We start from the raw sequence: 24,983 nt of genomic DNA, 5'->3' as shown, positions 1-24,983 counted from the left end.
TTTTTTGTGAAGAATCAACAACAAGTGGGACACAATCATGAAGTGGAGCGACATTTATTGGATATTATTCAGCCCCCTTAAGTTAATACTTTGTAGAGCCACCTTTTGCTGCGATTACAGCTGTAAGTCGCTTGGGGTATGTCTCTATCAGTTTTGCACATCGAGAGACTGACATTTTTTCCCATTCCTCCTTGCAAACCAGCTCGAGCTCAGTGAGGTTGGATGGAGAGCATTTGTGAACAGCAGTTTTCAGTTCTTTCCACAGATTCTCGATTGGATTCAGGTCTGGACTTTCTAACACCTGGATATGTTTATTTTTTAACCTTTCCATTGTAGATTTTTCTTTATGTTTTGGATCATTGTCTTGTTGGAAGACAAATCTCCGTCCCAGTCTCAGGTCTTTTGCAGACTCCATCAGATTTTCTTCCAGAATGGTCCTGTATTTAGCTCCATCCATCTTCCCATCAATTTTAACCATCTTCCCTGTCCCTGCTGAAGAAAAGCAGGCCCAAACCATGATGCTGCCACTACCATGTTTGACAGTGGGGATGGTGTGTTCAGGGTGATGAGCTGTGTTGCTTTTAAGCCAAACATAACGTTTTGCATTGTTGCCAAAAAGTTCAATTTTGGCTTCATCTGACCAGAGCACCTTCTTCCACATGTTTGGTGTGTCTCCCAGGTGGCTTGTGGCAAACTTTAAACAACACTTTTTATGGATATCTTTAAGAAATGGCTTTCTTCTTGCCACTCTTCCATAAAGGCCAGATTTGTGCAATATACGACTGATTGTTGTCCTATGGACGGAGTCTCCCACCTCAGCTGTAGATCTCTGCAGTTCATCCAGAGTGATCATGGGCCTCTTGGCTGCATCTCTGATCAGTCTTCTCCTTGTATGAGCTGAAAGTTTAGAGGGACGGCCAGGTCTTGGTAGATTTGCAGTGGTCTGATACTCCTTCCATTTCAATATTATCGCTTGCACAGTTCTCCTTGGGATGTTTAAAGCCTGGGAAATCTTTTTGTATCCAAATCCGGCTTTAAACTTCTTCACAACAGTATCTCGGACCTGCCTGGTGTGTAACTTGTTCTTCATGATGCTCTCTGCGCTTTTAACGGACCTCTGAGACTATCACAGTGCAGGTGCATTTATACGGAGACTTGATGACACACAGGTGGATTGTATTTATCATCATTAGTCATTTAGGTCAACATTGGATCATTCAGAGATCCTCACTGAACTTCTGGAGAGAGTTTGCTGCACTGAAAGTAATGTGGCTGAATAATTTTGCACGCCCAATTTTTCAGTTTTTGATTTGTTAAAAGTTTGAAATATCCAATAAATGTCGTTCCACTTCATGATTGTGTCCCACTTGTTGTTGATTCTTCACAAAAAAATACAATTTTATATCTTTATTTTTGAAGCCTGAAATGTGGCAAAAGGTCGCAAAGTTTAAGGGGGCCGAATACTTTCACAAGGCAGTGTAAATTAGGCTAAGAGCTTTGTGGGACGCTGGGCTGCTTGGAAGTTGTAGTTTTCATTAGGCAAATATTGAACTTAAGTTCAGTGCAGAAACATGGTAATTAACGACAATGACCATAATCCATTGCGCCTATTCTTTCTGACCACAGACCGAAGCGCATATACACACAGACCGCATGAGAGAGGAATAGAGAGCAATAGTAAGCGATTCCCAAACCTTCCACAACAAAGCCATCACCTACAGAGAGATGAACCTGGAGAAGAGTCCCCTAAGCAAGCTGGTCCTGGGGCTCTGTTCACAAACACAAACACACCCTACAGAGCCCCAGGACAGCAGCACAATTAGACCCAACCAAATCATGAGAAAACAAAAAGATAATTACTTGACACATTGGAAAGAATTAACAAAAAAACAGAGCAAACTAGAATGCTATTTGGCCCTACACAGAGAGTACACAGCGGCAGAATACCTGACCACTGTGACTGACCAAAAATTAAGGAAAGCTTTGACTATGTACAGACTCAGTGAGCATAGCCTTGCTATTGAGAAAGGCTGCCGTAGGCAAACATGGCCTCAAGAGAAGACAGGCTATGTGCTCACTGCCCACAAAATGAGGTGGAAACTGAGCTGCACTTCCTAACCTCCTGCCCAATGTATGACCATATTAGAGAGACATATTTCCCTCAGATTACACAGATCCACAAAGAATTCGAAAACAAATCCAATTTTGATAAACTCTCATATCTACTGGATGAAATTCCAGAGTGTGCCATCACAGCAGCAAGATTTGTGACCTGTTGCCACGAGAAAAGGGCAACCAGTGAAGAACACACACCATTGTAAATACAACCCATATTTATGCTTATTTATTTTATCTTGTGTTCTTTACCATTTGTACATTGTTAAAACACGGTGTATATATATAATATGACATTTGTAATGTCTTTATTGTTTTGAAACTTCTGTATGTGTAATGTTTACTGTTAATTTTTATTGTTTATTTCACTTTATATATTCACTTTATATATTATCTACCTCACTTGCTTTGGCAATGTTAACACATGTTTCCCATCAAATATAGCCCTTGAATTTAATTGAATTGAATTGAATAGTAATGCTGTTTTTTGTAGGTACTGACAGAGGCTACCTCTGCCATGGCTCGATGGCCAAAGCATTTACATTACATTTACATTTAAGTCATTTGGCAGACGCTCTTATCCAGAGCGACTTACAAATTGGTGAATTCACCTTATGACATCCAAAGCCTATGAGGAAATATTTATTTTTATTTTTTATGTTTAGGCTTTGTGGATAAATGCTGAAAATAAGGTCTGTGGTAAACACAGACTTAGGATATCTTAAATGTTTTGTTCTATGAGATAATCTGATCACAACACCACGTTTTGTGAATTTTGAAGCATTTATGTAATCAAAACAAGTAAAACGCTAACGATGTGCTAGCATGTAAAAAAAATACATTGCATGCCTTAGCTAGACAACAAACAGGCTTAGTTTACCTTATCAGACAGACCTTATCAACATCGTCTGGGAACCGAAAAAAACTAGCATCTTCCTGCTGAAGAGAGATGGTTGCAGCCTGGAGCAAACCAAAATACCGTCCTTGCGTTTTTGTTCAAGCTGATAAGCAGAACGTTAACTAAGCTAACTAGCTTTTTTGGCGGACTGCAGCATAGACAACTTTGCGTGGTTGGTTTTGTGACTTGAAAAATGTTGCGACGAATGTAGTTCCATTTCTGAAAGCGACTTATCAACTGACTTATTTTGAGCACATAAAGGTCATCCATCTTAACGGACTGATATTGTCTCATAGAACATTTATAAGATCTCCCAAGCCTGCGTTAACCTCAGACCTTATTTTCGGTGTATATCCCAAAACCCCATTAATTTCCCCCATAACAATGCCTAATACACCAAAGTTATAAAATGCTAACTAGTTTGGGACTACAAGCTGGCGAGCTCTATGACACTGCCAGTTTGTGAGGTAGCTCTACCCGATTTGATAGTTGATGTTAGATAATAAGCCGTCTTGAAAGTATGCCTTATCTACTTGGAAGAACTTGTCAAATTAAAGAACTAGTAAAACTACTAGCCGAGCTAAACAGGATGCTGGCTGGCTGCTACTGCCTGAGCAGAGATGCTTTTTAAGGAATTTAAAAATAAGTCATCAAATTAAAACAAAGTAATATACTCAACTTAAATATTTTATTAAAGTAAGTCGTGAGTTAATGATGGATAGTGATAAGCAGTAATGTGCGTTCACTACCATCATGGGGCTCTTATTAATTGTTAATATTCATTCAACCCACTGTCAGTGTCAGGAAAAAGACAATTTATGGCTGAGAGAAGCTCAAATCATTTTAATGTCATTTGATAATGTATTAAATGTTTTGTAACAAAACCGAATAAAATAAATAAATAATAGAATCGAAACGGCACCAATCACTCAGCACTAGTTTATAGTGATGTAAGCCACCATGGTTCTCTCTGTTTGAAAAGCTCAAGCCTAATATCTAATGCAATAGAATTCACACAACTGCTTCGGGCTTAGCCCCTAAAACCTTCTATGTTAGGACAGGGATGAGGATAGTGTCCACTGAGGGCCAGGGCTTTGTTTTGGGTGTGTAGTAGTTGTGTGCTGGGCCTAGCTTGGTTGTCAGCTTATTTTATTTTCTGAGGATTGGGTCAACATGAAATTGAGAGACAATGCAGCCTGTTCTGCATCATCCTGAAAATGGAGTCATATCTTGTCAAAACCTTTTTTGTTATTCAAACATGAAATCTTTAAAGACTTGCATCAACACATTTCCTTTTTAGGCATTAATAACCAAGTCTGAAATGTTTGAGCATTAATTTTAAAACATTTACTAACAATTTAACACCCTTTTGAATAAATTGTCCAAAACATGTCCTTAAAAATCTCATTACCTGAATGGTCTAAAAACATCAAGAACATTAGGAAAGCTAATACATTTTCACATTTAAAAAATATTGATTATTAACAGTCATGCACAGTTACTTGAAACACTATAATATAAATATATTTTTAAATTGATTTGATTTTGACTTTCTCATTACCGCAACACCTTCCGCAATCTACAACCTATATTTTTGATATTTCATTGAAACCTGACATATTTTCAAAAATGTGGCAAGCCTGCATTTAACCTGTTGATGCTCTGGGGGCGCTATTTCATTTTTGGATGAAAAACGTTCCTGTTTTAAACAAGATATTTTGTCACAAAAAGATGCTCGACTATGCATATAATTGATAGCTTTCGAAAGAAAACACTCTGACGTGTCCAGAACTACCAAGATATTTTCTGTGCGTGCCCTAGAACGTGAGCTTCAGGCAAAACCAAGATGAGACGGCATCCAGGAAATGAGCAGGATTTTTGAGGCTCTGTTTTCCATTGTCTCCTTATATGGCTGTGAATGCGAGAGGAATGAGCCTGCCCTTTCTGTCGTTTCCCCAAGGTGTCTGCAGCATTGTGACGTATTTGTAGGCAGATCATTGGAAGATTGACCATAAGAGACCACATTTACCAGGTGTCCGCCCGGTGTCCTGCGCCGAAATTGGTGCGCAAAAGTCACCTGCCAGTATTTTTCCATGGGATACAGAGAGGAAAGCAAGCTTCCACGAACTGCATATCAATGAAGAGATATGTGAAAAAACACCTTGAGGATTGATTCCAAACAACGTTTGCCATGTTTCGGCCGATATTATGTAGTTAATCCGGTAAAAGTTTTACGTTGTAGGTGACTGAATTTTCGGTTCGTTTCGGTAGCCAGACGCAATGTAGAAAACGGAACGATTTCTCCTACACACAGACGCTTTCAGGAAAAACTGCGCATTTGGTATGTAACTGAGAGTCTCCTCATTGAAAACATCAGAAGCTCTTCAAAGGTAAATGATTTTATTTATTTGGTTATCTGGTTTTTGTGAAAATGTTGCGTGCTAAATGCTACTCAAAATGCTATGCTAGCTTTGCATACTCTTACACAAATTAGTCAATTTCTATGGTTCAAAAGCATATTTTGAAAATCTGAGATGACAGTGTTGTTAAGAAAAGGCTAAGCTTGAGAGCAGACGCATTATTTTCATTTTATTTGCGATTTTCAGAAATCGTTAACGTTGCGTTATGCTAATGAGCCTGAGGCTTTAGTCACGATCCCGGATCCGGGATGGGGAGTTTCAAGAAGTTAAAAGCAAACTACTATTTTTCCTTTCATTAAATTAACATAAAATGTTATTACCTGTTGCGATAATGATACATATGTTTTGGTGTTGAGGATGATTTTGGTAATGATAATAAGTATACTAAGACTGAGGTATGGCTAAAAACAACATTTATTGTAGAAGATATGAGATATTGGCATAATCATGGATTCAAGTTCAAACAATTTCATTTTGCAGTGCTTCAAAAGTACCTAACAAACAGGCTAAAATCAGAGAACACATACAAAAACATTAGAACAGCACATGTCATTGTCACTACACACACTGGCCTGTACATTGTCCCTTGGGGATGATATTTCTATGACCCCCAAGCTGGTGCACCTTTATCTTCAAGCCAAAGTTTTCTTGCGCTTTGCAAGCACATGTTTCTCTATCTGACTCTTCGATGGCCAATCCAAAGTGGCTCAAATTTAAAGAATTGTGCCTTGGATTCTTAGACAGAAATCTTCTTAGAAGATTTGCCATAGTGTTTGTTAAGGCTCTCTTACGGAATATCTTGGCCTTTTACCGAACTTCTCTGGATTTCACATTTATTACAGTGGAGATGAAGGAAGCGGCTAACAAGTTTACGCATTTGTCTTCTCTGGCTGTTATTGTCTAATGTTCTCTGATGACCTCTCTTTGTAGTTTTCTTCTGGACCTTTCTGCCTTCCATGTTGACAATTACCTGCTTCCTCTTGGCCATCATCTCAAGTCTTTTCAGGCTTTTCTTTCGGTTGCCCATCTCTTTGATCCTCTCCAGCAGCTTCTCTTCTGTGTTGCTCAACTTTGACCTCAATTTTGATATTGTTTTCTTTCTTATGTTCTTCTTTTTGGGTGATTCCTTTGGGGTAGATATCTTCATTGGTCCTGGTGTCTGTAGAGATTAGAGGTCGACCGATTACGCGGAATGGACGATTTTAATTTAGGCCGATTTGAAGTTTTTCATAACAATAGGAAACCGGTATTTTTGGACGGCAATTTTTATTTTTATATATATGATGATGATTATATATGATGGCCTAAGAACGTGGGTTAACTGCCTTGGGTTAACTGCCTTGTTCAGTGGGTTAACTGCCTTGTTTAGGGGCAGAACGACAGATTTTTACCTTGTCAGCTCAGGGATTCAATCTTGCAACCTTACGGTTAACTAGTCCAACGCTTTAAGCACCTGCCTCACAAGGAGCCTGCATGTTACGCGAATGCAGTAAGAAGCCAAGGTAAGTTACTAGCTAGCATTGAACTTATCTTATAAAAACCAATCAATAATAATCACTAGTTATAACTACACATGGTTGATGACATTACTAGTTTGCATATAATAGATGCTGTGCGCATTCGATGCGGTGCGCAACACCAATGCCTTTCTTAAAATCAATACACAGAAGTACATATTTTTAAACCTGCATATTTAGGTAAAAGAAATCCAGGTTAGCAGGCAATATTATCCTGGTGAAATTGTCACTTCTCTTGCATTCATTGCACGCAGAGTCCGGGTATATGCAACAGTTTGGGCCGCCTGGCTCATTGCAAACTAATTTGCCAGAATTTTACATTAATTTGACATAACATTGAAGGTTGTGCAATATTTAGACATAGGGATGCCACCCGTTAGATAATATACGGAACGGTTACGTATTTCACTGAAATAATTAACGTTTTGTTTTCAAAATGATAGTTTCCGGATTCGACCATATTCATGACATAAAGCTCGCATTTCTGTGTGTTATTATGTTATAATTAAGTCTATGATTTGATATTTGATAGAGCAGTCTGACAGAGCGGGGGTAGGCAGCAGCAGGCTTGAAAGCATTCATTCAAACAGCACTTTCGTGCGTTTTGCCAGCAGCTCTTCACTGTGCTTCAAGCATTGCGCTGTTTATGACTTCAAGCCTATCAACTCCCGAGATTAGGCTGGTGTAACCGATGTGAAATGGCTAGCTAGTTAGCGGGGTGCGCACTAATAGCGTTTCAAACGTCACTCGCTCTGATCCTTGGAGTAGTTGTTCCCTTGCTCTGCATGGGTAACGCTGCTTCGAGGGTGGCTGTTGTCGATGTGTTCCTGGTTCGAGCCCAGGTAGTGGCGAAGAGAGGTATGGAAGCTATACTGTTACACTGGCAATACTAAAGATCTTGAGTTTTCTTGATTTTACAATTTTGCTTTTGTTTTTGATGTCTGGAAATGGAAAGGAAGCATGACATGAAATGAGAATGTCTCAAAACATGGGAAAAATCTTACTGTTATGGACACGTCATCCTATAGTGGAGACTGAATGGCTTATCGACTGTGTGTATCCTATAGAAGGGACTGAATGGCTTACATCGTGTGTGCATCCTACAGTAGGGACTGAATGGCTTACAGACTGTGTGTGTACACATCCTATAGTAGGAATTGAATGGCTTACACTTAGACTGTGCGTGGACATCCTATAGTATAAACTAAATGGCTTACTGACTTTAGTGTGTGCGCATGTGTAGGCTTCCTATCACTGTAGGGTATTGACTTCCTATAGACACTCTATGAGGGCATAGACTAATATATGCGCTCGCTAATTACGCTTGCTGTAACCTCTGCAACCCCTAACCCTCTCTGTCCTTCAGTACTCTACCAGCAGTTCTGGGTTGGTGTAAACTTTTTCTCTGAATTTTGTCAGCCTTCGCTAAAGCTTTCTTTTTGTCACTTGCTGATTGTCTGCAATTAAACAGGACATAAAGCAAAAAATATCAACAGTTAGTAAATAATATTTAAATTAATAGTTCATTATATTTAAAAAATATAGTCTGTATGATTAAATTCTCATTACCGAAACAGAAGTTCTCTCTACCACAACTGGCCTTATTGCAGCAGTAAGTGAGAATGGTGTTGCGAAGGATGAGGAACCTTAGCATGTTATGCTAACAATAGAGAAGACATGAAGACTAAGCAAATATTTACTCAATGTACATAATTAGACATTAATGAAGTATATTTTCATAGAAAATGTTAAATCTAACGTTTAACTAAATGTGGAAAACTACCTGTATCGGTAATGATAATCAATACTGTCGTGTATGCAGGAGAATGTTTAATTTTTAACTGGAGAAATATAAAGAGATCTGCTGGTAGCCATCTTGAAGGTACTGGCAGATGTGTTGCTTCAAAATCAAACTTTATTAAAATTTGTGTGTGTGTGTGTAAACAGTCTTTTAAAAATGCTTGTGGAGGATGAGAACATCAGTCATGGACACTAAATTTTTCCAATATTTTTTTTCTTTATGATTATACATGAATATTCAGTTTATAATTTTTGTAATTTGAAAACATGTAGAACATCTGCTTAAATTACAACATAACATACATTCAGACATAGCTGGACGCCTTGCTCTAATGACAATTTCAGCAGAAAATGCAATAAAATACAAAGGAATTCATTATTTATGTTGAAATTACTCTTTGTGCAATATCTTATGATATTTTGTTTATATTACTAAATTACATTTTTATATTTAAAATCATTACTGCCATGGTATTTTAATGGTTTCATGAGAATGAACCACAAGTGGTAGGTTTATTTAAAGGTATACTGCGAGAATCTGGCAAATTTATTTTTATTTTTATGACTGCCTACAGTATGAAGAAAGTTAGAGGTAGTTAACTAGTGCGAGCCAATGCTAACTAACTTTAGGTCAAATGACTGGAAGTATACAGGTACTGTAGAATATACTAGATGAATTGCAGTGCCATTCCCTCATGCTTCATCGTTAGCAACTTTTGCAATTTTTATGGAACGTGGCTGACCTTATGTTTTCCTAGTTGTCAACACTACAGTCCAAGCCAGCTGAACATAGAGTTTTTTTAGTGTCAGTTTTCTTTTCAGGGTCTCTGTAGCTTTTGAAGAGTGCTGTGTTTGGAGAAGGGGTTGTGTGCATTCAGAACCCCTCAGGAAACCCAAACCCTTCCTGGGCTGACAGGACAGGCTCCCGAAGGGGCTGCGGGTTTGGCAGCTGTCCTGTGCTCTGAGAGACCAAGGGAGCTTGAAGTTCTAAACAGGCCCAGCAGGTTTTTCTGACCACGTGAACTGACTTGTAACGTGGGAGCCCAGGTTTTTCCTCCCAACTAAGGCTGATGGTTATTCCTGGACAGTTCACATGGTCAAGAAAAACTGGGCCCTAGGCTTGCACCAAGGCAATGTTTTGATAGGTTTACCATGGCTTCTGACCAGCTGAACCACAGCCATCAGTTTATTTAGACTGCTTTCTTTCCTCTAAATGGCAGAAAAATGTATTCTCTCTTGCTCTCTGTCTGTCTGTTAGATGGTCAGGTCATTCCTCTGGTGGAGCTTTCAGCCAAGCAGGTGGCATTCCATATCCCGTTTGAGGTGGTGGAGAAGGTCTATCCTCCTGTCCCTGAGCAGCTGCAGCTACGCATCGCCTACTGGAGCTTCCCTGAGAACGAGGAGGACATCCGGTAAGGCTGGACATGTGCGCACACGCTCTGAAATCTATCAGCGATCATCTCAGATTTCCTTAATATATTCAGAGATTTTTGTGGGAATGTTGTTAAAGGCCCATTGCAGTCAAAATTCTGTTTTACTGTGTTTTTTATCATATTGTACAACAGCTGAAACTCACACTGTAAAAGTGTAAAATGAGATCTGTGTTATTTCCTGGTAGTTACTAGTTGAGAATTTACACAGGACCTTTTAATCAGCAGGATTTTTGCATAGTTGGAGTTTTTGCTTGCCTGTTGACATCACCAGGCGGTATTAGTTAGACCATTAAAAGTTCCAAGAGTCACAAACGCCAAATACGCAATTTATACAAATGTAATTTATACAAATGGCTGGCACAACTTCAGAGGGGACATAGTATTTGGAAAAGTTAATGTGTCTTTATTTTTCTCTGATCTCATCCCCCTTTCTCTGTGGATCTCCCTCTGCAGGCTGTACTCGTGTCTGGCCAACGGCAGCCCAGATGAGTTCCAGCGAGGGGAGCAGCTGTACAGGATGAGGGCTGTTAAAGACCCTCTGCAGATAGGTGAGCAGTGGCCTTTACCATCTCAGCACTAAGACAACAGTAGCATGGAAGACTGAACTCTCTAAACCTCCTACAAACCTCCATAAAGTCGTCCTGGTCACACATTGGTTGGATGGTCCCACAGCCACACACTCACCCTTTGGGGTTAAAAAAAACGAGTTGAGAATTTATATAGTTGAGTGTTATTCCTAGGTCAGATGCTGTGTCCACCTCAGCAGTGTGGTGTCCTGGTGGAACTGCTGCATTTCTCTGCTCATCCCAGATGACTGGATTAGAGCAGGCAGGCAGGATGTGTGGGGATTACAGGAGCTTTAATGACCCTAAACGTTCCTAACGGAGCCTTACTCACCAGCTGTGACAGATAGAGTTCAGATAGAGCACGCAACTCTCACTGCTCATTACTTGGGCCCAGAGTTTATCCTGACCCCGTGACCTGATCAGGAAAAACTGTGGCCGCTACTGTTTTTCTTTTCCCGGTCAGGTTATATTTATCACAAATCATTAGCCATTGACTTTGCCAACCCCAAATTCATTAGTAGAAAGAAATTTTGGTGTAGTGTAGGAATGCTGCTGTACTGTGCCATTTAAGACATTTCCCAGGTCAATGAATGAAGCCACGGGTGAAATATAGTGCATATAGACCTGCGATCACATGGGGCACCTCAATAGTCACCTAGGATTAACCACAAGCCAAGCAGCCTGCCCCAACACACTACTACTTAATGATTGGGTTATTAATCCAGTCCTCTCAACATCACTGAGATGCCAGCTAGGATCAAGAAGTCTTACAGTGAAATGCCCTTTTATGCACTGCTCAACAGTGGCTCAGTGGTTTATGCTTATACAGTCGCAATGAAAAGTATGTGAACCCTTTGGAAATACCTGGATTTCTGCATAAATTGGTCATACAATTTGATCTTCATCTAGGTCACAACAATAGACCATCACAGTCTGATTAAACTAATAACACACAAACAATTATATGTTTTCATGTCTTTATTTGAACACACTGTTTAAACATTCACAGTGCAGAGTGGAAAAAGTATGTGAACCCTTGGATTTAATAACTGGTTGACCCTCCTTTGGCAGCAATAACGTCAACCAAAGTTTTCTGTAGTTGCGGATCAGACCTGCCAAACGGTCGGGAGGAATTTTGGACCATTCATCTTTACAAAACTGTTTCAGTTCAGCAAAATTCTTGGGATGTCTGGTGTGAACTGCTCTCTTGAGGTCATGCCACAGCATCTCAATCAGGTTGAGGCCAGGACTCTTTCTCCACACATAGTGTTGTGTTCCCTCCAAACAACTCAACAGAATATTTTGCCAGTAAGGCTGTGGAACATCCAGGTAAACTTTTGCAAACTTCAGACGTGCAGCAATGTTGTTTTTTTTGGACAGCAGTGGATTCATCCGTGATGTCTTCCCATGAACACCATTCTTGTTTGGTGTTTTATGTATCGTAGACTCGTCAACAGAGATGTTAGCATGTTCCAGAGATTTCTGAAAGTCTTTAGCTGACACTCTAGGATTCTTCTTAACCTCATTGAGCATTCTGCACTGTGCTCTTGCAGTCATCTTTGCAGGACGGCCACTCCTAGGGAGAGTAGCAACAGTGCTGAACTTTCTCCATTTATAGACAATTTGTCTTACCGTGGACTGATGAACATCAAGGCTTAGAGATTATTTTGTAACCCTTTCCAGCTTTATGCAAGTCAACAATTCTTAATCTTAGGTCTTCTGAGATCTCTTGTGTTTGAGGCATGGTTCAGGCAATGCTTCTTGTGAATAGTAAACTCAAATGTTGAGTGTTTCGAATAGGACAGGGCAGCTCTAACCAACATCTCCAATCTCGTCTCATTGATTGGACTCCAGGTTAGCTGACTCAAATTAGCTTTTGGAGAAGTCATTAGCCTAGGGGTTCACATACTTTTCCCAACCTACACTGTGAATGTTTAAATGACGTATTCAATAAAGACAAGAAAAATACAATAATTTGTGTTATTAATTTAAAACCTCTTGAAGCTAGGGGGCACTATGTTTGTCTATTGTTGTGACTGAAGATTAGGTCAAATTTGTTGACCAATATATGCAGAAATCCAGGTAATTCCAAAGGGTTCACATACTTTTTCTTGCCACTGTAAGTTATGTTAAAGAAAGACTTTAACTTCACAAGCAATCTAACCTTTCCCACTGTATTAAACCTTGGAGGGGCATGTATCTTTTTCAAAGACTCCCATAATGACCCAAGGGTTCTGATTTAAAACGTTAACAACCATCTTTGAAAGCAAGCTCTTTCTCTTTATCTGCTCTGAGTGTACTTCGTTGTTTTCCTGCGAGTCCAGGGTATGTTATTCAGTGCTGTATTAGGTGAAAAGCATTAGAGCTCATTGTGAGGTAATGGAAACCATGTCTCTCAGTGGAAGTAGTAGGGGAAGGAAAGTAGGTTAGGGGTGGAGGAGGCATTAGACTGCCAGGGAGAAGCAGAAAGACTGGAACAGAGCTCCGCTCTCTGAAGGGGGCCTATTGTGTTGAATCTGGAATAGTTACGCTGAGTTGTTCCTCTAATCCCATTCCCTCTCCTCCTCTTTGCCGGCTCGGCCTCACCAGGAGAATGCTGGCTGCTGTCCAGCGGGTAAAAGCTTTTGGCCAACCTTCCTAATCTCTCTCCCTCCCCCCTCTCTCTCTCCCATCTCCTAGTCTCTCTGTGTGCATGGAAATACAACTGCCTTTCATTTCCTGTCTGGCAGCCCTTACTGCTGCACAATGTCGGCCAATGGCTGGCTCACTATTAGTGTCAGCCCCAGCACTCTAAGTTTTCCTGGCCCACTTCATCATAATAACACTTTCTCATTCCATTTCTCCAGTCTCATTGTCTGACACAGACAAGCAGATTGACCTTTCAGAGCTGATATTATCCCCCTCTGTCTTTCTCTCTGTCCCTCTCTCTCACTCTCTCTCACAGGTTTCCACCTCAGTGCCACCGTGGTATCGCCCCAGACTGGCCAATCAAAAGGGGCGTACAATGTGGCTGTCATGTTTGACCGCTGCCGCATTACCTCCTGCAGTTGCACCTGCGGGGCCGGGGCCAAGTGGTGCGCCCACGTGGTGGCCCTCTGCCTCTTCAGGATCCACAACGTGAGTTTAGAGTACACACGCACACAAGGCATTACCGCATGAATACACCTATACTGTACACCTTTGTGCAGTAGTATAGACAGTATATGTGTGAGTGAGTTAGTGTAGCACTGTGACTAGAGTCAAATCCATTTAAATTCAGGAGCTTTTACCCAAACCTGGCACAGACAACGTCCCAACAATAATTTGTGCGCAACTCTTGAGTTAAAAGGCTGTGTTGTCATAGATATCTAGCAACGGCGTCTAGAAGCTGCTGTGCGGTGAATTGTAGATTACTTGTTTCAGCTAGTTGTATTTGTTCTTAATACCATGTCTTGTTTTGACTCTTGTCACATCTATGCTAATATGGCTAGGGTTAGCTAGCCAGATAACCAACAACTGTAACAATTTATTTTAAAGACAAACAAGTGCTTATAGGGAAAATGTCTTTATTTTTTCAATTAACATTTGCAGAAGAAATATAACTGGCATGTTATCAAGAATCCTTTGACTGTAAGCCAACCCTGTCTGTTTTTACCTCGTAGTTGCGCACCAATCAGTTTTGTTGGTAAACACCCCACCCGACTCTCCTGATATCACAGTCGAGGTGGGTCTTGCAGGGTCTGATGGGGTGTGTGTGTTTTTGCAGGAACGTGTGTGTGGGCTCAGTTCAGCCTTTGAAGTTCTGTCCAGATGTACTAAGATCATATGAACCCTTGGCCAAGCTGATTATGCCATCATGATCAGAATCAGAAAATGAACTTTGAACTCTCAATCCTCATATTTATTTTCCTCTGGAAAACAACTCTCTATCTCGCTTGGTAATCATCAGTCCAGGAGAGCGCCTCGTCTCCCATAGCCATCCCTGTCTTATCGTCCACTTCATCCTGTTAGCTGTTCGGTGACACGCGTGAGCGCACACACTAGCTTGCTTGTGACCATTTATCAGGCACACATGGACAATCATTAGCCATTATTGTATTGAATGGGTGGATTGACTGTAAATTAATGAGCAGCTTTCAGGCCCAGATAGGTGTGTTGTGCTATTTATGTTATGCTTAGCCATTTCCATGAATTCAGTCCCCTCTGATGCCATGAGAGGTGCCATTTTGTCGTGACCAAACCCATATCATCACTCTAAATACTAACCGGGGCACTTATTCCAAAATCTGTTTTAGAACGCAACAGATGTAATTTGTGACATACGAGTTTCCATTGCCCTCATGAATTGGATATCAAATAATGAGACGTCTTGAAATGAATGCTTCTACAGGTATTATGAGAAATACAGACACACTAGTGCAGTTTTTTGAGGGGTTATGTTAAAATGGGAGCCATTTGTTGTAGATGGGCTTGACCTAGTCCATTATTAATGACCAGTTTAAAATTAAAAAAACAAATTAAAATCTAGTGTCTTGAGTCCATCTCCTGCGAGCACGTTCACACAGTGTGTCAGAATATAGTTGCATCTGTTTTTTAAAGGCACTGTGGTTTCAACAGGATATGATCAAAGTGTGCATTTTCATAGACACCAACTGAACCCACAGTCTGAGTCTTCCCTGTTTCTCTCACTAGGGCGAATGTGCGCGCGCACATACACACACACAGTGCAACTTGACAGTGCTCAATTAGTTCCACCTTACGAAACCACTCCAGAAGATCAACTCGATAAACACTGAACACACACACTGCAGACCAGAACTCTTGACTGTTCCATTTGTAAAGCAACTTACATGAACACCCCTAAAGAACTGTTACATCTAATGTCACTCTCTGAAGAAGCATCATCTAATGAAATATTTTGGTCAGAGAACATTCTAATAGAAGCACTTCACCGAAAAGTTGAGTAACTGCTTCTAAAAGTTTGGGGGTTAGGGAGGAGTGTGCGGGCAAAGGGCATATATGCTGATGATTTAATCCTATTAAAGAGCATGACATTTTCTTTAGCAGAGTAATAGAGCACAAGCATGCCGCTGTTCCTGCTATTTACCCTGGCTCTTAGTCCACACTTAGCCCATCATTATATCCCCCCCCCCCCCGTTCCTTTTTCTGGTCTCCATCCTGGGCCAGGAATCCCGAGGGTTTTTACTCCCATTCACCACACAGTAGCGGCAGACTACCCCCCCCCCCCTCTTTTTCCCCTCTAGTCTTCTTTAATGTGAAGTATATTGTAATTTCTTTCTGTGGTGGTGGTGGTGTCTCGTTCTGTACAACACCCACCCCCCAACATTCCATATTCCCTTTAATGACCTTCTGGAGAGCTAACCAAGAGAATAAGCCTTAATCATCAAACCCTGGCCTGGCCCATCTCGCCAACATGTATTATGCATGGGCCACATCCTCCCATTTGCAAATGAGGAGGATCTCTACCCTGCTCCACAGTGGAGCAGAAGGTATAGCTAAGCAGTAGGCAGCACTCTCACTGCATTCTTAATAAAGTCATCACACAGCAGAGACCACTCCACAGCCTCATGGTCACAGCGAGCTAAGTATTCTCGGCCAGGGGCCACCAGCCTACTATAGTGTGGGAGTTCTGGTTGTGAAGAGGGATATGGCAGCTCAATGTTTCTTGTTTGTTAATAATGTGTAAGTCCAGTATGGTTAATGATTGTGAATTTGAAGTTTGTTGCACACCTACAGTTTTATATTTGAATTATCTGTTTATATTTGATTGATCTGCATTTAAACTCACTGCGTGAACAGAAAACAGAGCAAGGTGAGATCCTAAATGTATGCTAATGCCTGTCACCCCTGTATTTATCTGCCAGGCGTCTGCAGTGTGCCTGCGAGCCCCCGTTTCAGAGTCCCTGTCCCGGCTGCAGAGGGACCAGCTGCAGAAGTTTGCCCAGTACCTAATCAGCGAGCTTCCCCAACAGGTAAGAATGTCGAACCACACTAGTTGGCTTAATTGTATGTAATAGCACGAGCAACACTGTTGAATCCCAGACACATTTCTCACTCCCTTTTTTAGGCTTTCCAAAAACTATTAGATAATGTGGTTTATGTACTTAAGTTCACCAAGTTAGTCATAAAAATAGATTTTAGTTGAGTGTAAGAACAGTGTTGTATGTTTTACCTCCCAGTGGCTAGGTTTGTAGCGGTAGTTGACCTCCGCCTGTAACCGGCCCAGTCTCAATACTCCCTTTGTCTGTGCTACTGAGATAAATAACACACAGTAGCTACATTGTCTCTTTATGTATTGAATGAGTACTGACTGCAATCTTTTCTGTTATTTTTCTTCTTCAGATTTTGCCCACAGCCCAGAGGCTCCTGGATGAGCTCCTGTCCTCCCAGTCCACAGCCATCAACACAGTGTGTGGGGCTCCAGGTATGCCCTGGCTGTCTGTGCTTCTATTTGCCTCCTGCAGGGGGCAGCCTCTACTCATCTCACATGGGTTCATAATGTGGTTGGAGATAATAATCAGTCAAAGGGCTTCCACTTCCACCGCCAATATGAGATGGGGGAGTTGCTTCCCACACCCTCAACTCTAGATAGACCCCCATCTCTGACCATTTGCACTTAAGGCGTTTGCGTGCTTATGTGCTTAGAACACGCTGTAGGGTGGTTCAGATGGGATGTTTCACAAATATCAGCTAAAAACAGTTCTTTACATTTGTTGTATTGTATTTCTTGAGCTTTCTGTTTACTCCCTGCCTTCTGTGTACAGACCCCACTGCTGGCCCCTCGGCCTCTGACCAGAGCACTTGGTATCTAGATGAGTCCACGCTCAGTGACAACATCAAGAAGACGCTGCACAAGTTCTGTGGCCCCTCTCCTGTGGTCTTCAGGTAAGAGAGCAGAGACATGCATGATCAAAGTGGAGTATATTAAGAAGAGGAAAGAGTATGTGTGTGTGTGGAAATATACTTGCTAATCTTTGTAGCGGGTCTTCCCTCCCGGTGCAGTGACGTCAACTCCATGTACCTGTCATCCACGGAGCCACCGGCTGCGGCAGAGTGGGCATGTCTGCTGAGACCTCTGAGGGGGCGGGAGCCTGAGGGGATCTGGAACCTCCTGTCTATCGTCAGGGAGATGTTCAAGAGGAGGGACAGCAACGCTGCACCTCTACTTGAGATCCTCACTGAGCAGTGTCTCACTTATGAACAGGTAACACACACGTAGACACATGTTACATACATACTTATAAACTGGGTGGTTCGAGCCCTGAGTACTGATTGGCCGATAGACGTGGTATATCAGACCATATACCACGGGTATGGAAAAACATTTATTTTTATTGCTCTAATTATGTTGGTGACCACTTTATAATAGCAATAAGACTCCTTTGGGGTTTGTGATGTATGGCCAATATACCACGGCTAAGGGCTGTGTTCAGGCACTCCGTGTTGCGTTGTGCCTAAGAACAGCTCTTAGCTGTGGTATATTGACCATATACCACACCCCCTCAGGACTTACTTCTTAATTATATACAGCAAATTACATGTTTGACTGTTTCAATTGGAGAGGGCTTCACTTTATCCATGTGAACGCACAGAGCCTTCTGACGAAATTAGAGGAATTAAAATGCCTCGCTTCTAACTCACGGGCTGCAGTAGTTGCTGTGACTGAGACATGGCTCGACGGGTCTGTGACTGAGACCTGGCTCTTTGGGTTACAGCAGGGGCGGCAGGGTAGCCTAGTGGCCTAGTGGTTAGATGGTTGGACTAGTAACCGAAAGGTTGCAAGTTCGAATCCACGAGCTGACAAGGTACAAATCTGTCGTTCTGCCCCTGAACAGGCAGTTAACCCACTGTTCCTAGGCCGTCATTGAAAATAAGAATTTGTTCTTAACTGACTTGCCTCGTAAAATAAAGGTTAAATAAAAGAAATAAATAAAATAAAATTCATAGAATTGAGCGAAATGGTGGCGGCGCGTGTGTTTTTACTAGGAATTATATGCATTTGAACCCTCTTTCAGATCTGTAAACGGATGGTCTTGAGGTTGCATGGATAGATATACTTCTTACTAAATGTCGTCCTATACTTGTTGGTCTGCTATCGGCCTAAGCAGAATCATTTATATGATTTACTTGAATCTAATTACTGCAATCACAATGTATTGGCAGATAGGGAATGTATCCCGCTTGTCGATTTTAATATGAATGTGCAGTTATCACCCAAGAAAAGTACACTAGTAAATGCCCTGTATAACTTTAATCAGTTATTTGGACTAAAACAACTGATTGTTGAGCCAACCCAGGTGTGTATTGACAGTCAATCAACTTTAGATTTGATTATTGTATCAGACCATGAGAATGTCTGTCTGTCAGCAGTCTTAAATATTGGTTTTACGGTAACCTACTGTACTCGTAAGAAATCCAAAATGCTACTAGAGCCAGGTAATAAATACATGAAGGTACTGTCTATGAAACAATACTCAAATGAATGTTTTGCAGAAGTACTTGGAATTTCAAATCAAATTTTATTGGTCACATACATCTAACAAGTAATCTAAGAATTTCACAACTACCTTATGCACACAAGTGTAAAGGAATGAATAAGAATATGTACATATATTTTGGATTGGTCACATGTACGAAACGGTGATGTCGATCAAGCTTGGTATCTTTTTAAAGATCTGTTTCTGTCTGACTCTGGTTCCGATTTAAACAAATTTGAATCAAACAGCGGTCAGGGAAATGGATCACTTACGACATCTTAGACCTCATAGGGAAAAGGGACCGCTACCTGGCCAGATTCAGAAGGACAAATCTACAACCATATTATTATGGTTATATTAACTGTAGAAACCAGGCAAGATACAAAATGGATAAGGCCAAATTCCAACAGTACATGTAAGTTGTCATTAACAGCATCTATCAGCCTTGTAAACTGGAAATGTTGAAGGACATTGGCTCAAACTCCCCATAAGGCAAAATCCCGTAGTATTGGCCTAGAAATTGATGATGATTTATGTTATGACCAGGAAAAGGTTGCAAATGATTTTAACATTGTTATTATTTTTTTTACCACGTTAGCCTCATCTCTAGTTAAGAAGTTACCGACCTGCTCTGGACACTATGGCCAGTCTTTCATTAACAACATTTACCATAGCAAAGGTATCACAATTTGTTTTTGTTTGTGCTGTGCATGGTAACAGAGGACACATTTTCTAATCTACTATGCTTAATAAAGCACAAACAAAGCAACTGGGCTGGATAACCTTCCTGCAAGATTCATAAAGGATAGTGCTTGTGTCACTGCTAAAACGATAATGCATATTGTAAACCTTTCTATAAGTAGTGGTACATTTCCCAAGGATCTCAAAACAGCCCGGGTGGTACCACTCCACAAGAAGAGCAGTAAAACAAATGTAGGAAACTACAGGCCTGTGTCTCCTCAGCACCTTATCCACAGTTGTTGAGAGATTCGTTTTTGATCAACTTGAGGGGTAACTTCTCGAGCACAAACGTCTTTATGAACTCTAGTCTGGCTTTAGAACACCTCATTCCACTGATACTTGCCTTATCCACCTTTTTGACCACATTAAGCAGGAAAGTGAGAAGGGGAACTATACAGGTATGGTCATGTTAGACTTGCAGAAAGCTTTTGACACTGGACCATGATATTCTCTTGATGAAACTGAAATGCATGGGTCTAAATGGTGTAGCAGTGAATTGGTTTAGGTCTTATCTGACAAACAGAACACAAGTATGTAATGTTGGTGATGTTCTGTCAGAGGCCAAAGAAATATCTTGTGGGTAACTGCAGGGATCTATTTTAGAGCCTCTTATTTCTTATATACGTTAATGATATGCCAGCTACAGTAAAGTGCAACTCCTGCTTTATGCTGATGATTCAGCTATACTGGTATCAGGGAAGGATATAATAAAAATTACATTTTAATTGTCACATACACATGGTTAACAGCTGTTATTGTGAGTGTAGCGAAAAGCTTGTAGTTTACATAGAGGAGACACTGAGTAAGAAGTTGCATTTTGTTAGAGATTGGTTGACTGACGGCAAATTGTCGCTACATTTGGGAAAAACTGAATCGATTTTGTTTGGAACAAAACGTAGATCGCTTAAGGCTGACAAGATAAAGGTAAACTGTGCAGGCAAGGAGATTGAATCTAAAACAAGTAACTTATCTTGGTGTGTCCCTAGATCAATCCCTTTCTGGAGGCCTGATTGCTGCTGCTGCAAAAAGGCAAAGAAATGTTTAACGTAACACTAGATGTTTTAACATCAAAGTTAAGAAACTGCTCGTCTCAACCTTGAGTCAGTGTCATGTTGATTACGCCTGCTCTGCTTGTTATAGTGGGCTATCAGAAAAGCTGAAAAAAAGAATGCAGGAGAATGCAAAATAATGTTAGCATGTATATGCTGAATGTCCCCCACTAGGACCCACATAGGGATACAGGAGTTCCTGGTGGTGGGCTTGTTGCTTAAATGGTCGTGCCCCAGGTTATATGAAAAACCACATTGATATGGTCTATAACCAACACAGGTACAATACCAGAGCTAGTGTTATGTCTCGTAAAATCCCATGAGTAAACAGTACTGTGGTGAGCAGGTTTTTCTATATAGGTATTTGTCTATGGCATAGCCTTCCCTTGGAGATCAAGCAAATACAAATAGCTTTAAAAAGCAGGCAAAGGTTTTAATTTGGGCAAGGTTGTCCAAAGAGAAACCACTCCACTGCCCCTTGTGCCCTCTACTGTTGGTCAGGTGAATTTATTTGAAGGATCGGTATGATAGATTGATTTTAATGGTTGATTTTTAAGGTTAGGGGGAAGTGCAGTGAAGAGTGCCACTTTTTAGGATGTCAATAAATTAATGTATTTATGGTTGTTTATTATTTGGTCTTGCCTTTTAGTCATTATATGTGTTATTGTTTTTACCATCGAGGACCACTTTGGAAACGAGCTTAGTAATTTGAAATTATATCCTCTGGGTCCACATTGTACATTTTGTTGTATGTCTGTTACTCAATATAAATTTAGGACATGATAGGACAGCAGTGACTGTTCTCGCCTTTCTCCTCAGATTATTGGCTGGTGGTACAGCGTGCGTACGTCGGCGTCCCACAGCAGTGCCAGCGGGCACACGGGGCGCAGTAACGGGCAGTCGGAGGTGGCAGCCCACGCCTGCGCCAGCATGTGTGATGACATGGTGGTTCTGTGGAGGCTGGCTGTGCTAGACCCTACCATGAGCCCTCAGAGGTGAGGTCACTTCCCTTTCTGCCTGTTTAACGGTTAGCCTTGGGGCACAGCCCTCCTCCTGTCTCTTACCTTCATTTCACCTCTCACTTTCACAAGCGTTCCCAGGCCTGAATCTGTCTGTGTAGGGTTGATTGTCACTCCTTTTGAGGCTCTGTGAATTTAATCTGATTTGAGTAGTCAGTGTTTGGGACATTGAGTGTTTTATAAATGAGGGCATCTTCTTGATTCACTGTGTCATGTCCGATTCTCAAGGCACAGAGCCAATTTGCTGCTTGGCTTTCAAAGTGTTATGTGCTCTCGCACTACACACTGACAAAGAAAAATGTGGAATGACTGTCAGATTTCTCTGCAGAAAGCCTTTTTGTGTCTGTGCACTTCTTCCAGTTACATTGATGATTTTCTGAATGATACCCATTGTGTGGCAATACATTGGCAATTATACAACTTGTGTGTGCCTTTGTGTGCTTGCTTGTTACTATAGTCTCTGCTCTGTGGCTCTTGTTTCCTGGACTGACTATAACAATGTTTATTTTTGCACCATCCTATAGGCGTTTGGAGCTGGCCTCCCAGCTCAAGCAGTGGCATCTGAAAGTGATTGAGATTGTGAAGCGAGGGCAACATCGCAAGTCCCTGGACAAACTGTTCCAGGGCTTCAAGCCAGCCGTGGAGTCCTGCTACTTCAACTGGGAGGTGGCCTACCCACTGCCAGGCATCACCTACTGCAGTGCTGACAAGAAGAGCGCCTCCTTCTGCTGGGCCAGGGCAGTGCAGCAGCAGAGAGGGGCCAAGGCTGGCCTGGCTGGAGACACCTCTGAACTTGGAGGAGGAGGGGGGAGATCTGGCAGCTCTGAGGGAGGTGGGGGAGACTACAAGGGCAGAACTCCCCAACAAGAAGTGGCTGTCAGGCCCAAAGAGACCATTGTGAGCAAGAGGAAGGGGTTGTCGGCCGGGAGCGGAGGAGGGGTCCTAGTGCGGCTAGGGGGCAGTGTCTGTCTTTCTCTAGAGGAGGGCAGTAGTAAGGGGATGTACAAAGGCGCAGGTTCCTCCTCGTCCATTGGGGGCAAGGCTAAGCTGGCCCAGGGGGGGAAGTCGTCCTCTGGGGGATCAGGAGGGGTAGGGGGAAAACACCAAGCGGCCAAGCGGCGCACCAGCAGTGAGGACAGCTCCCTGGAGCCTGATATGGCCGAGCTGAGCCTGGATGATGGCTCCAGTCTGGCGCTGGGCGCCGAGGCCAGTAACACCTTTGACTTCACACCCCCGCCACCCGAGATGCTACCCTCACCAAGCCCGCTACTCAGAGAGCCACACAAATACAGTGGGGGAGGGAAAGGGGCCGGAAACATGCCCAAGGAGCGCTCCTTTGAGGTCAAACGTGTCACTCTTGCTGCCACCCTGCCTGCCACTGAGTCCCAGCCCGCCTTCCCCCTCAAGGAGAACGCCGCTGTCGTCGTGGAAGCGGCTGTTGTCTTGGAGAAGGAGGTGGAAGTGGAGGCAGAGATGGAGGTGAATGGAAATAAGGAGGTGGCCCCCGCTGGAGACGTTCGGCTCTCCACCTCGGTCGCTGTTGTTACCGTGACTGCTGCTGCCGCCAAGCCACCGCGTGGTGGGCGCCGAGAAACTGGCGCTGGAGCCGTAGCCCTGCCCAATCAGAGCCCAAGGGCAGGGGGAGACCCTGTTGGAGAGGATGACTACCGGGCCTACTACCTAAATGCAGCCTCTGAGGAGGGGGCAGAGAGAGTGCCAGAGAACAACCATGAGGAGGAACCAGACATCTTTGCTGGGATCAAACCGCTGGAGCAGGAGGGCCAGATGGAGGTGCTGTTTGCATGTGCAGAGGCCCTCCACGCCCATGGCTACAGCAACGAGGCCTGCAGACTGGCAGTGGAGCTGGCTGGAGACCTGCTGGCCAACCCTCCAGACCTGAAGGTGGAGCAGCCCCAGACAAAGGGTAAAAAGAGCAAGGTGTCCACCAGCAGGCAGACCCAGGTGGCCACCAACACCCTGGTCAAGACCTCCTTCCTGCTGACGGTGCTGAGCGAGAGGCTGGAGCTCCACAACCTAGCCTTTAGCACGGGTATGTTCTCTCTGGAGCTGCAGAGGCCCCCAGCCTCCACCAAGGCCCTGGAGGTCAAGCTGGCCTACCAGGAGTCAGAGGTGGTGGCTCTGCTGAAGAAGATCCCTCTGGGCCTGGTGGAGATGACGTCCATACGGGACAGGGCCGAGCAGCTCCGAGACGGGAACTTCTGTGACTACAGGCCTGTCCTGCCCCTCATGCTGGCCAGCTTCATATTTGATGTGCTGTGTACCCCAGGTGACTCTCGCTATACATGTCAAATGTTCTCTGTTTGAACTCACACAATACAAACAACAAACAGTATATATGCACACAGATGTAGAACTTTTACTTGCTAATTGATCAGAATTACATGTCATGCCGTCATCACGCTAGTGAGACTTCCAGTAATTTATATTTCACCCATCCCCCCTCCTTTATTTTGTTTGTACAGTTGTCTCCCCCACAGGTTCCCGTCCTCCCAGCCGTAACCGGAACAACGAGATGCCTGGAGACGAGGAGCTGGGCTTTGAGGCTGCTGTCGCAGCACTGGGTAAGATCGACCACAAAGTTTTTGCATTTACACCTTCAGGAAGTGGTAGGCACTACATTCAATGGCTCAGTGTTGAGGTTAGTGATACTTAAATAGGAAAACGTCCAGGTACCAGTTTGGCTTTGAAACTGAACTCGTTTGCTGCCGTCTGTACATATTTCTACCTCCCTTTTTCCGGCTGTAGGTATGAAGACCACAGTGAGCGAGGCAGAGCACCCTCTGCTGTGTGAGGGGACCAGGAGAGAGAAAGGAGACTTGGCTCTGGCTCTTATGATCACATACAAGGATGACCAGAGCAAGCTGAAAAAGGTAGCCCTTGGTTTCCACACTGTAGCTAGTAGAATGAACTACTTACCAAATAATGAT

At 42.6% G+C, this 24,983-nt stretch overlaps 1 protein-coding gene across 16 annotated transcripts in view; it reads left to right on the top strand.

Moving 5' to 3' along the window:
* The window catches only part of LOC135512341 (zinc finger SWIM domain-containing protein 8-like), a 212,671-nt gene that overhangs the window by 5,427 nt on the left and 182,261 nt on the right, over positions 1-24,983 (top strand). For all 16 annotated transcript variants that reach the window (XR_010451400.1, XR_010451399.1, XM_064934265.1 and 13 more), the window contains 11 exons: positions 10,009-10,162; positions 10,637-10,731; positions 13,694-13,866; positions 16,614-16,721; positions 17,092-17,173; positions 17,514-17,634; positions 17,752-17,953; positions 21,836-22,011; positions 22,560-24,322; positions 24,519-24,617; positions 24,802-24,926. Coding sequence is in view for 14 of the 16 variants with exons in the window: in XM_064934265.1 (XP_064790337.1) it covers positions 10,009-10,162; positions 10,637-10,731; positions 13,694-13,866; positions 16,614-16,721; positions 17,092-17,173; positions 17,514-17,634; positions 17,752-17,953; positions 21,836-22,011; positions 22,560-24,322; positions 24,519-24,617; positions 24,802-24,926 (3,098 nt within the window). In the remaining 2 variants the exon portion in view is untranslated. The remainder of the gene's footprint in view (positions 1-10,008; positions 10,163-10,636; positions 10,732-13,693; positions 13,867-16,613; positions 16,722-17,091; positions 17,174-17,513; positions 17,635-17,751; positions 17,954-21,835; positions 22,012-22,559; positions 24,323-24,518; positions 24,618-24,801; positions 24,927-24,983) is intronic.

The sequence above is a fragment of the Oncorhynchus masou genome, chromosome 24 (assembly GCF_036934945.1).
Source record: "Oncorhynchus masou masou isolate Uvic2021 chromosome 24, UVic_Omas_1.1, whole genome shotgun sequence".
In the NCBI taxonomy this organism is placed as follows: domain Eukaryota; kingdom Metazoa; phylum Chordata; class Actinopteri; order Salmoniformes; family Salmonidae; genus Oncorhynchus; species Oncorhynchus masou.
Note: the sequence above shows the minus strand (reverse complement) of the source record. Positions and strands in the feature narration are given on the sequence as shown.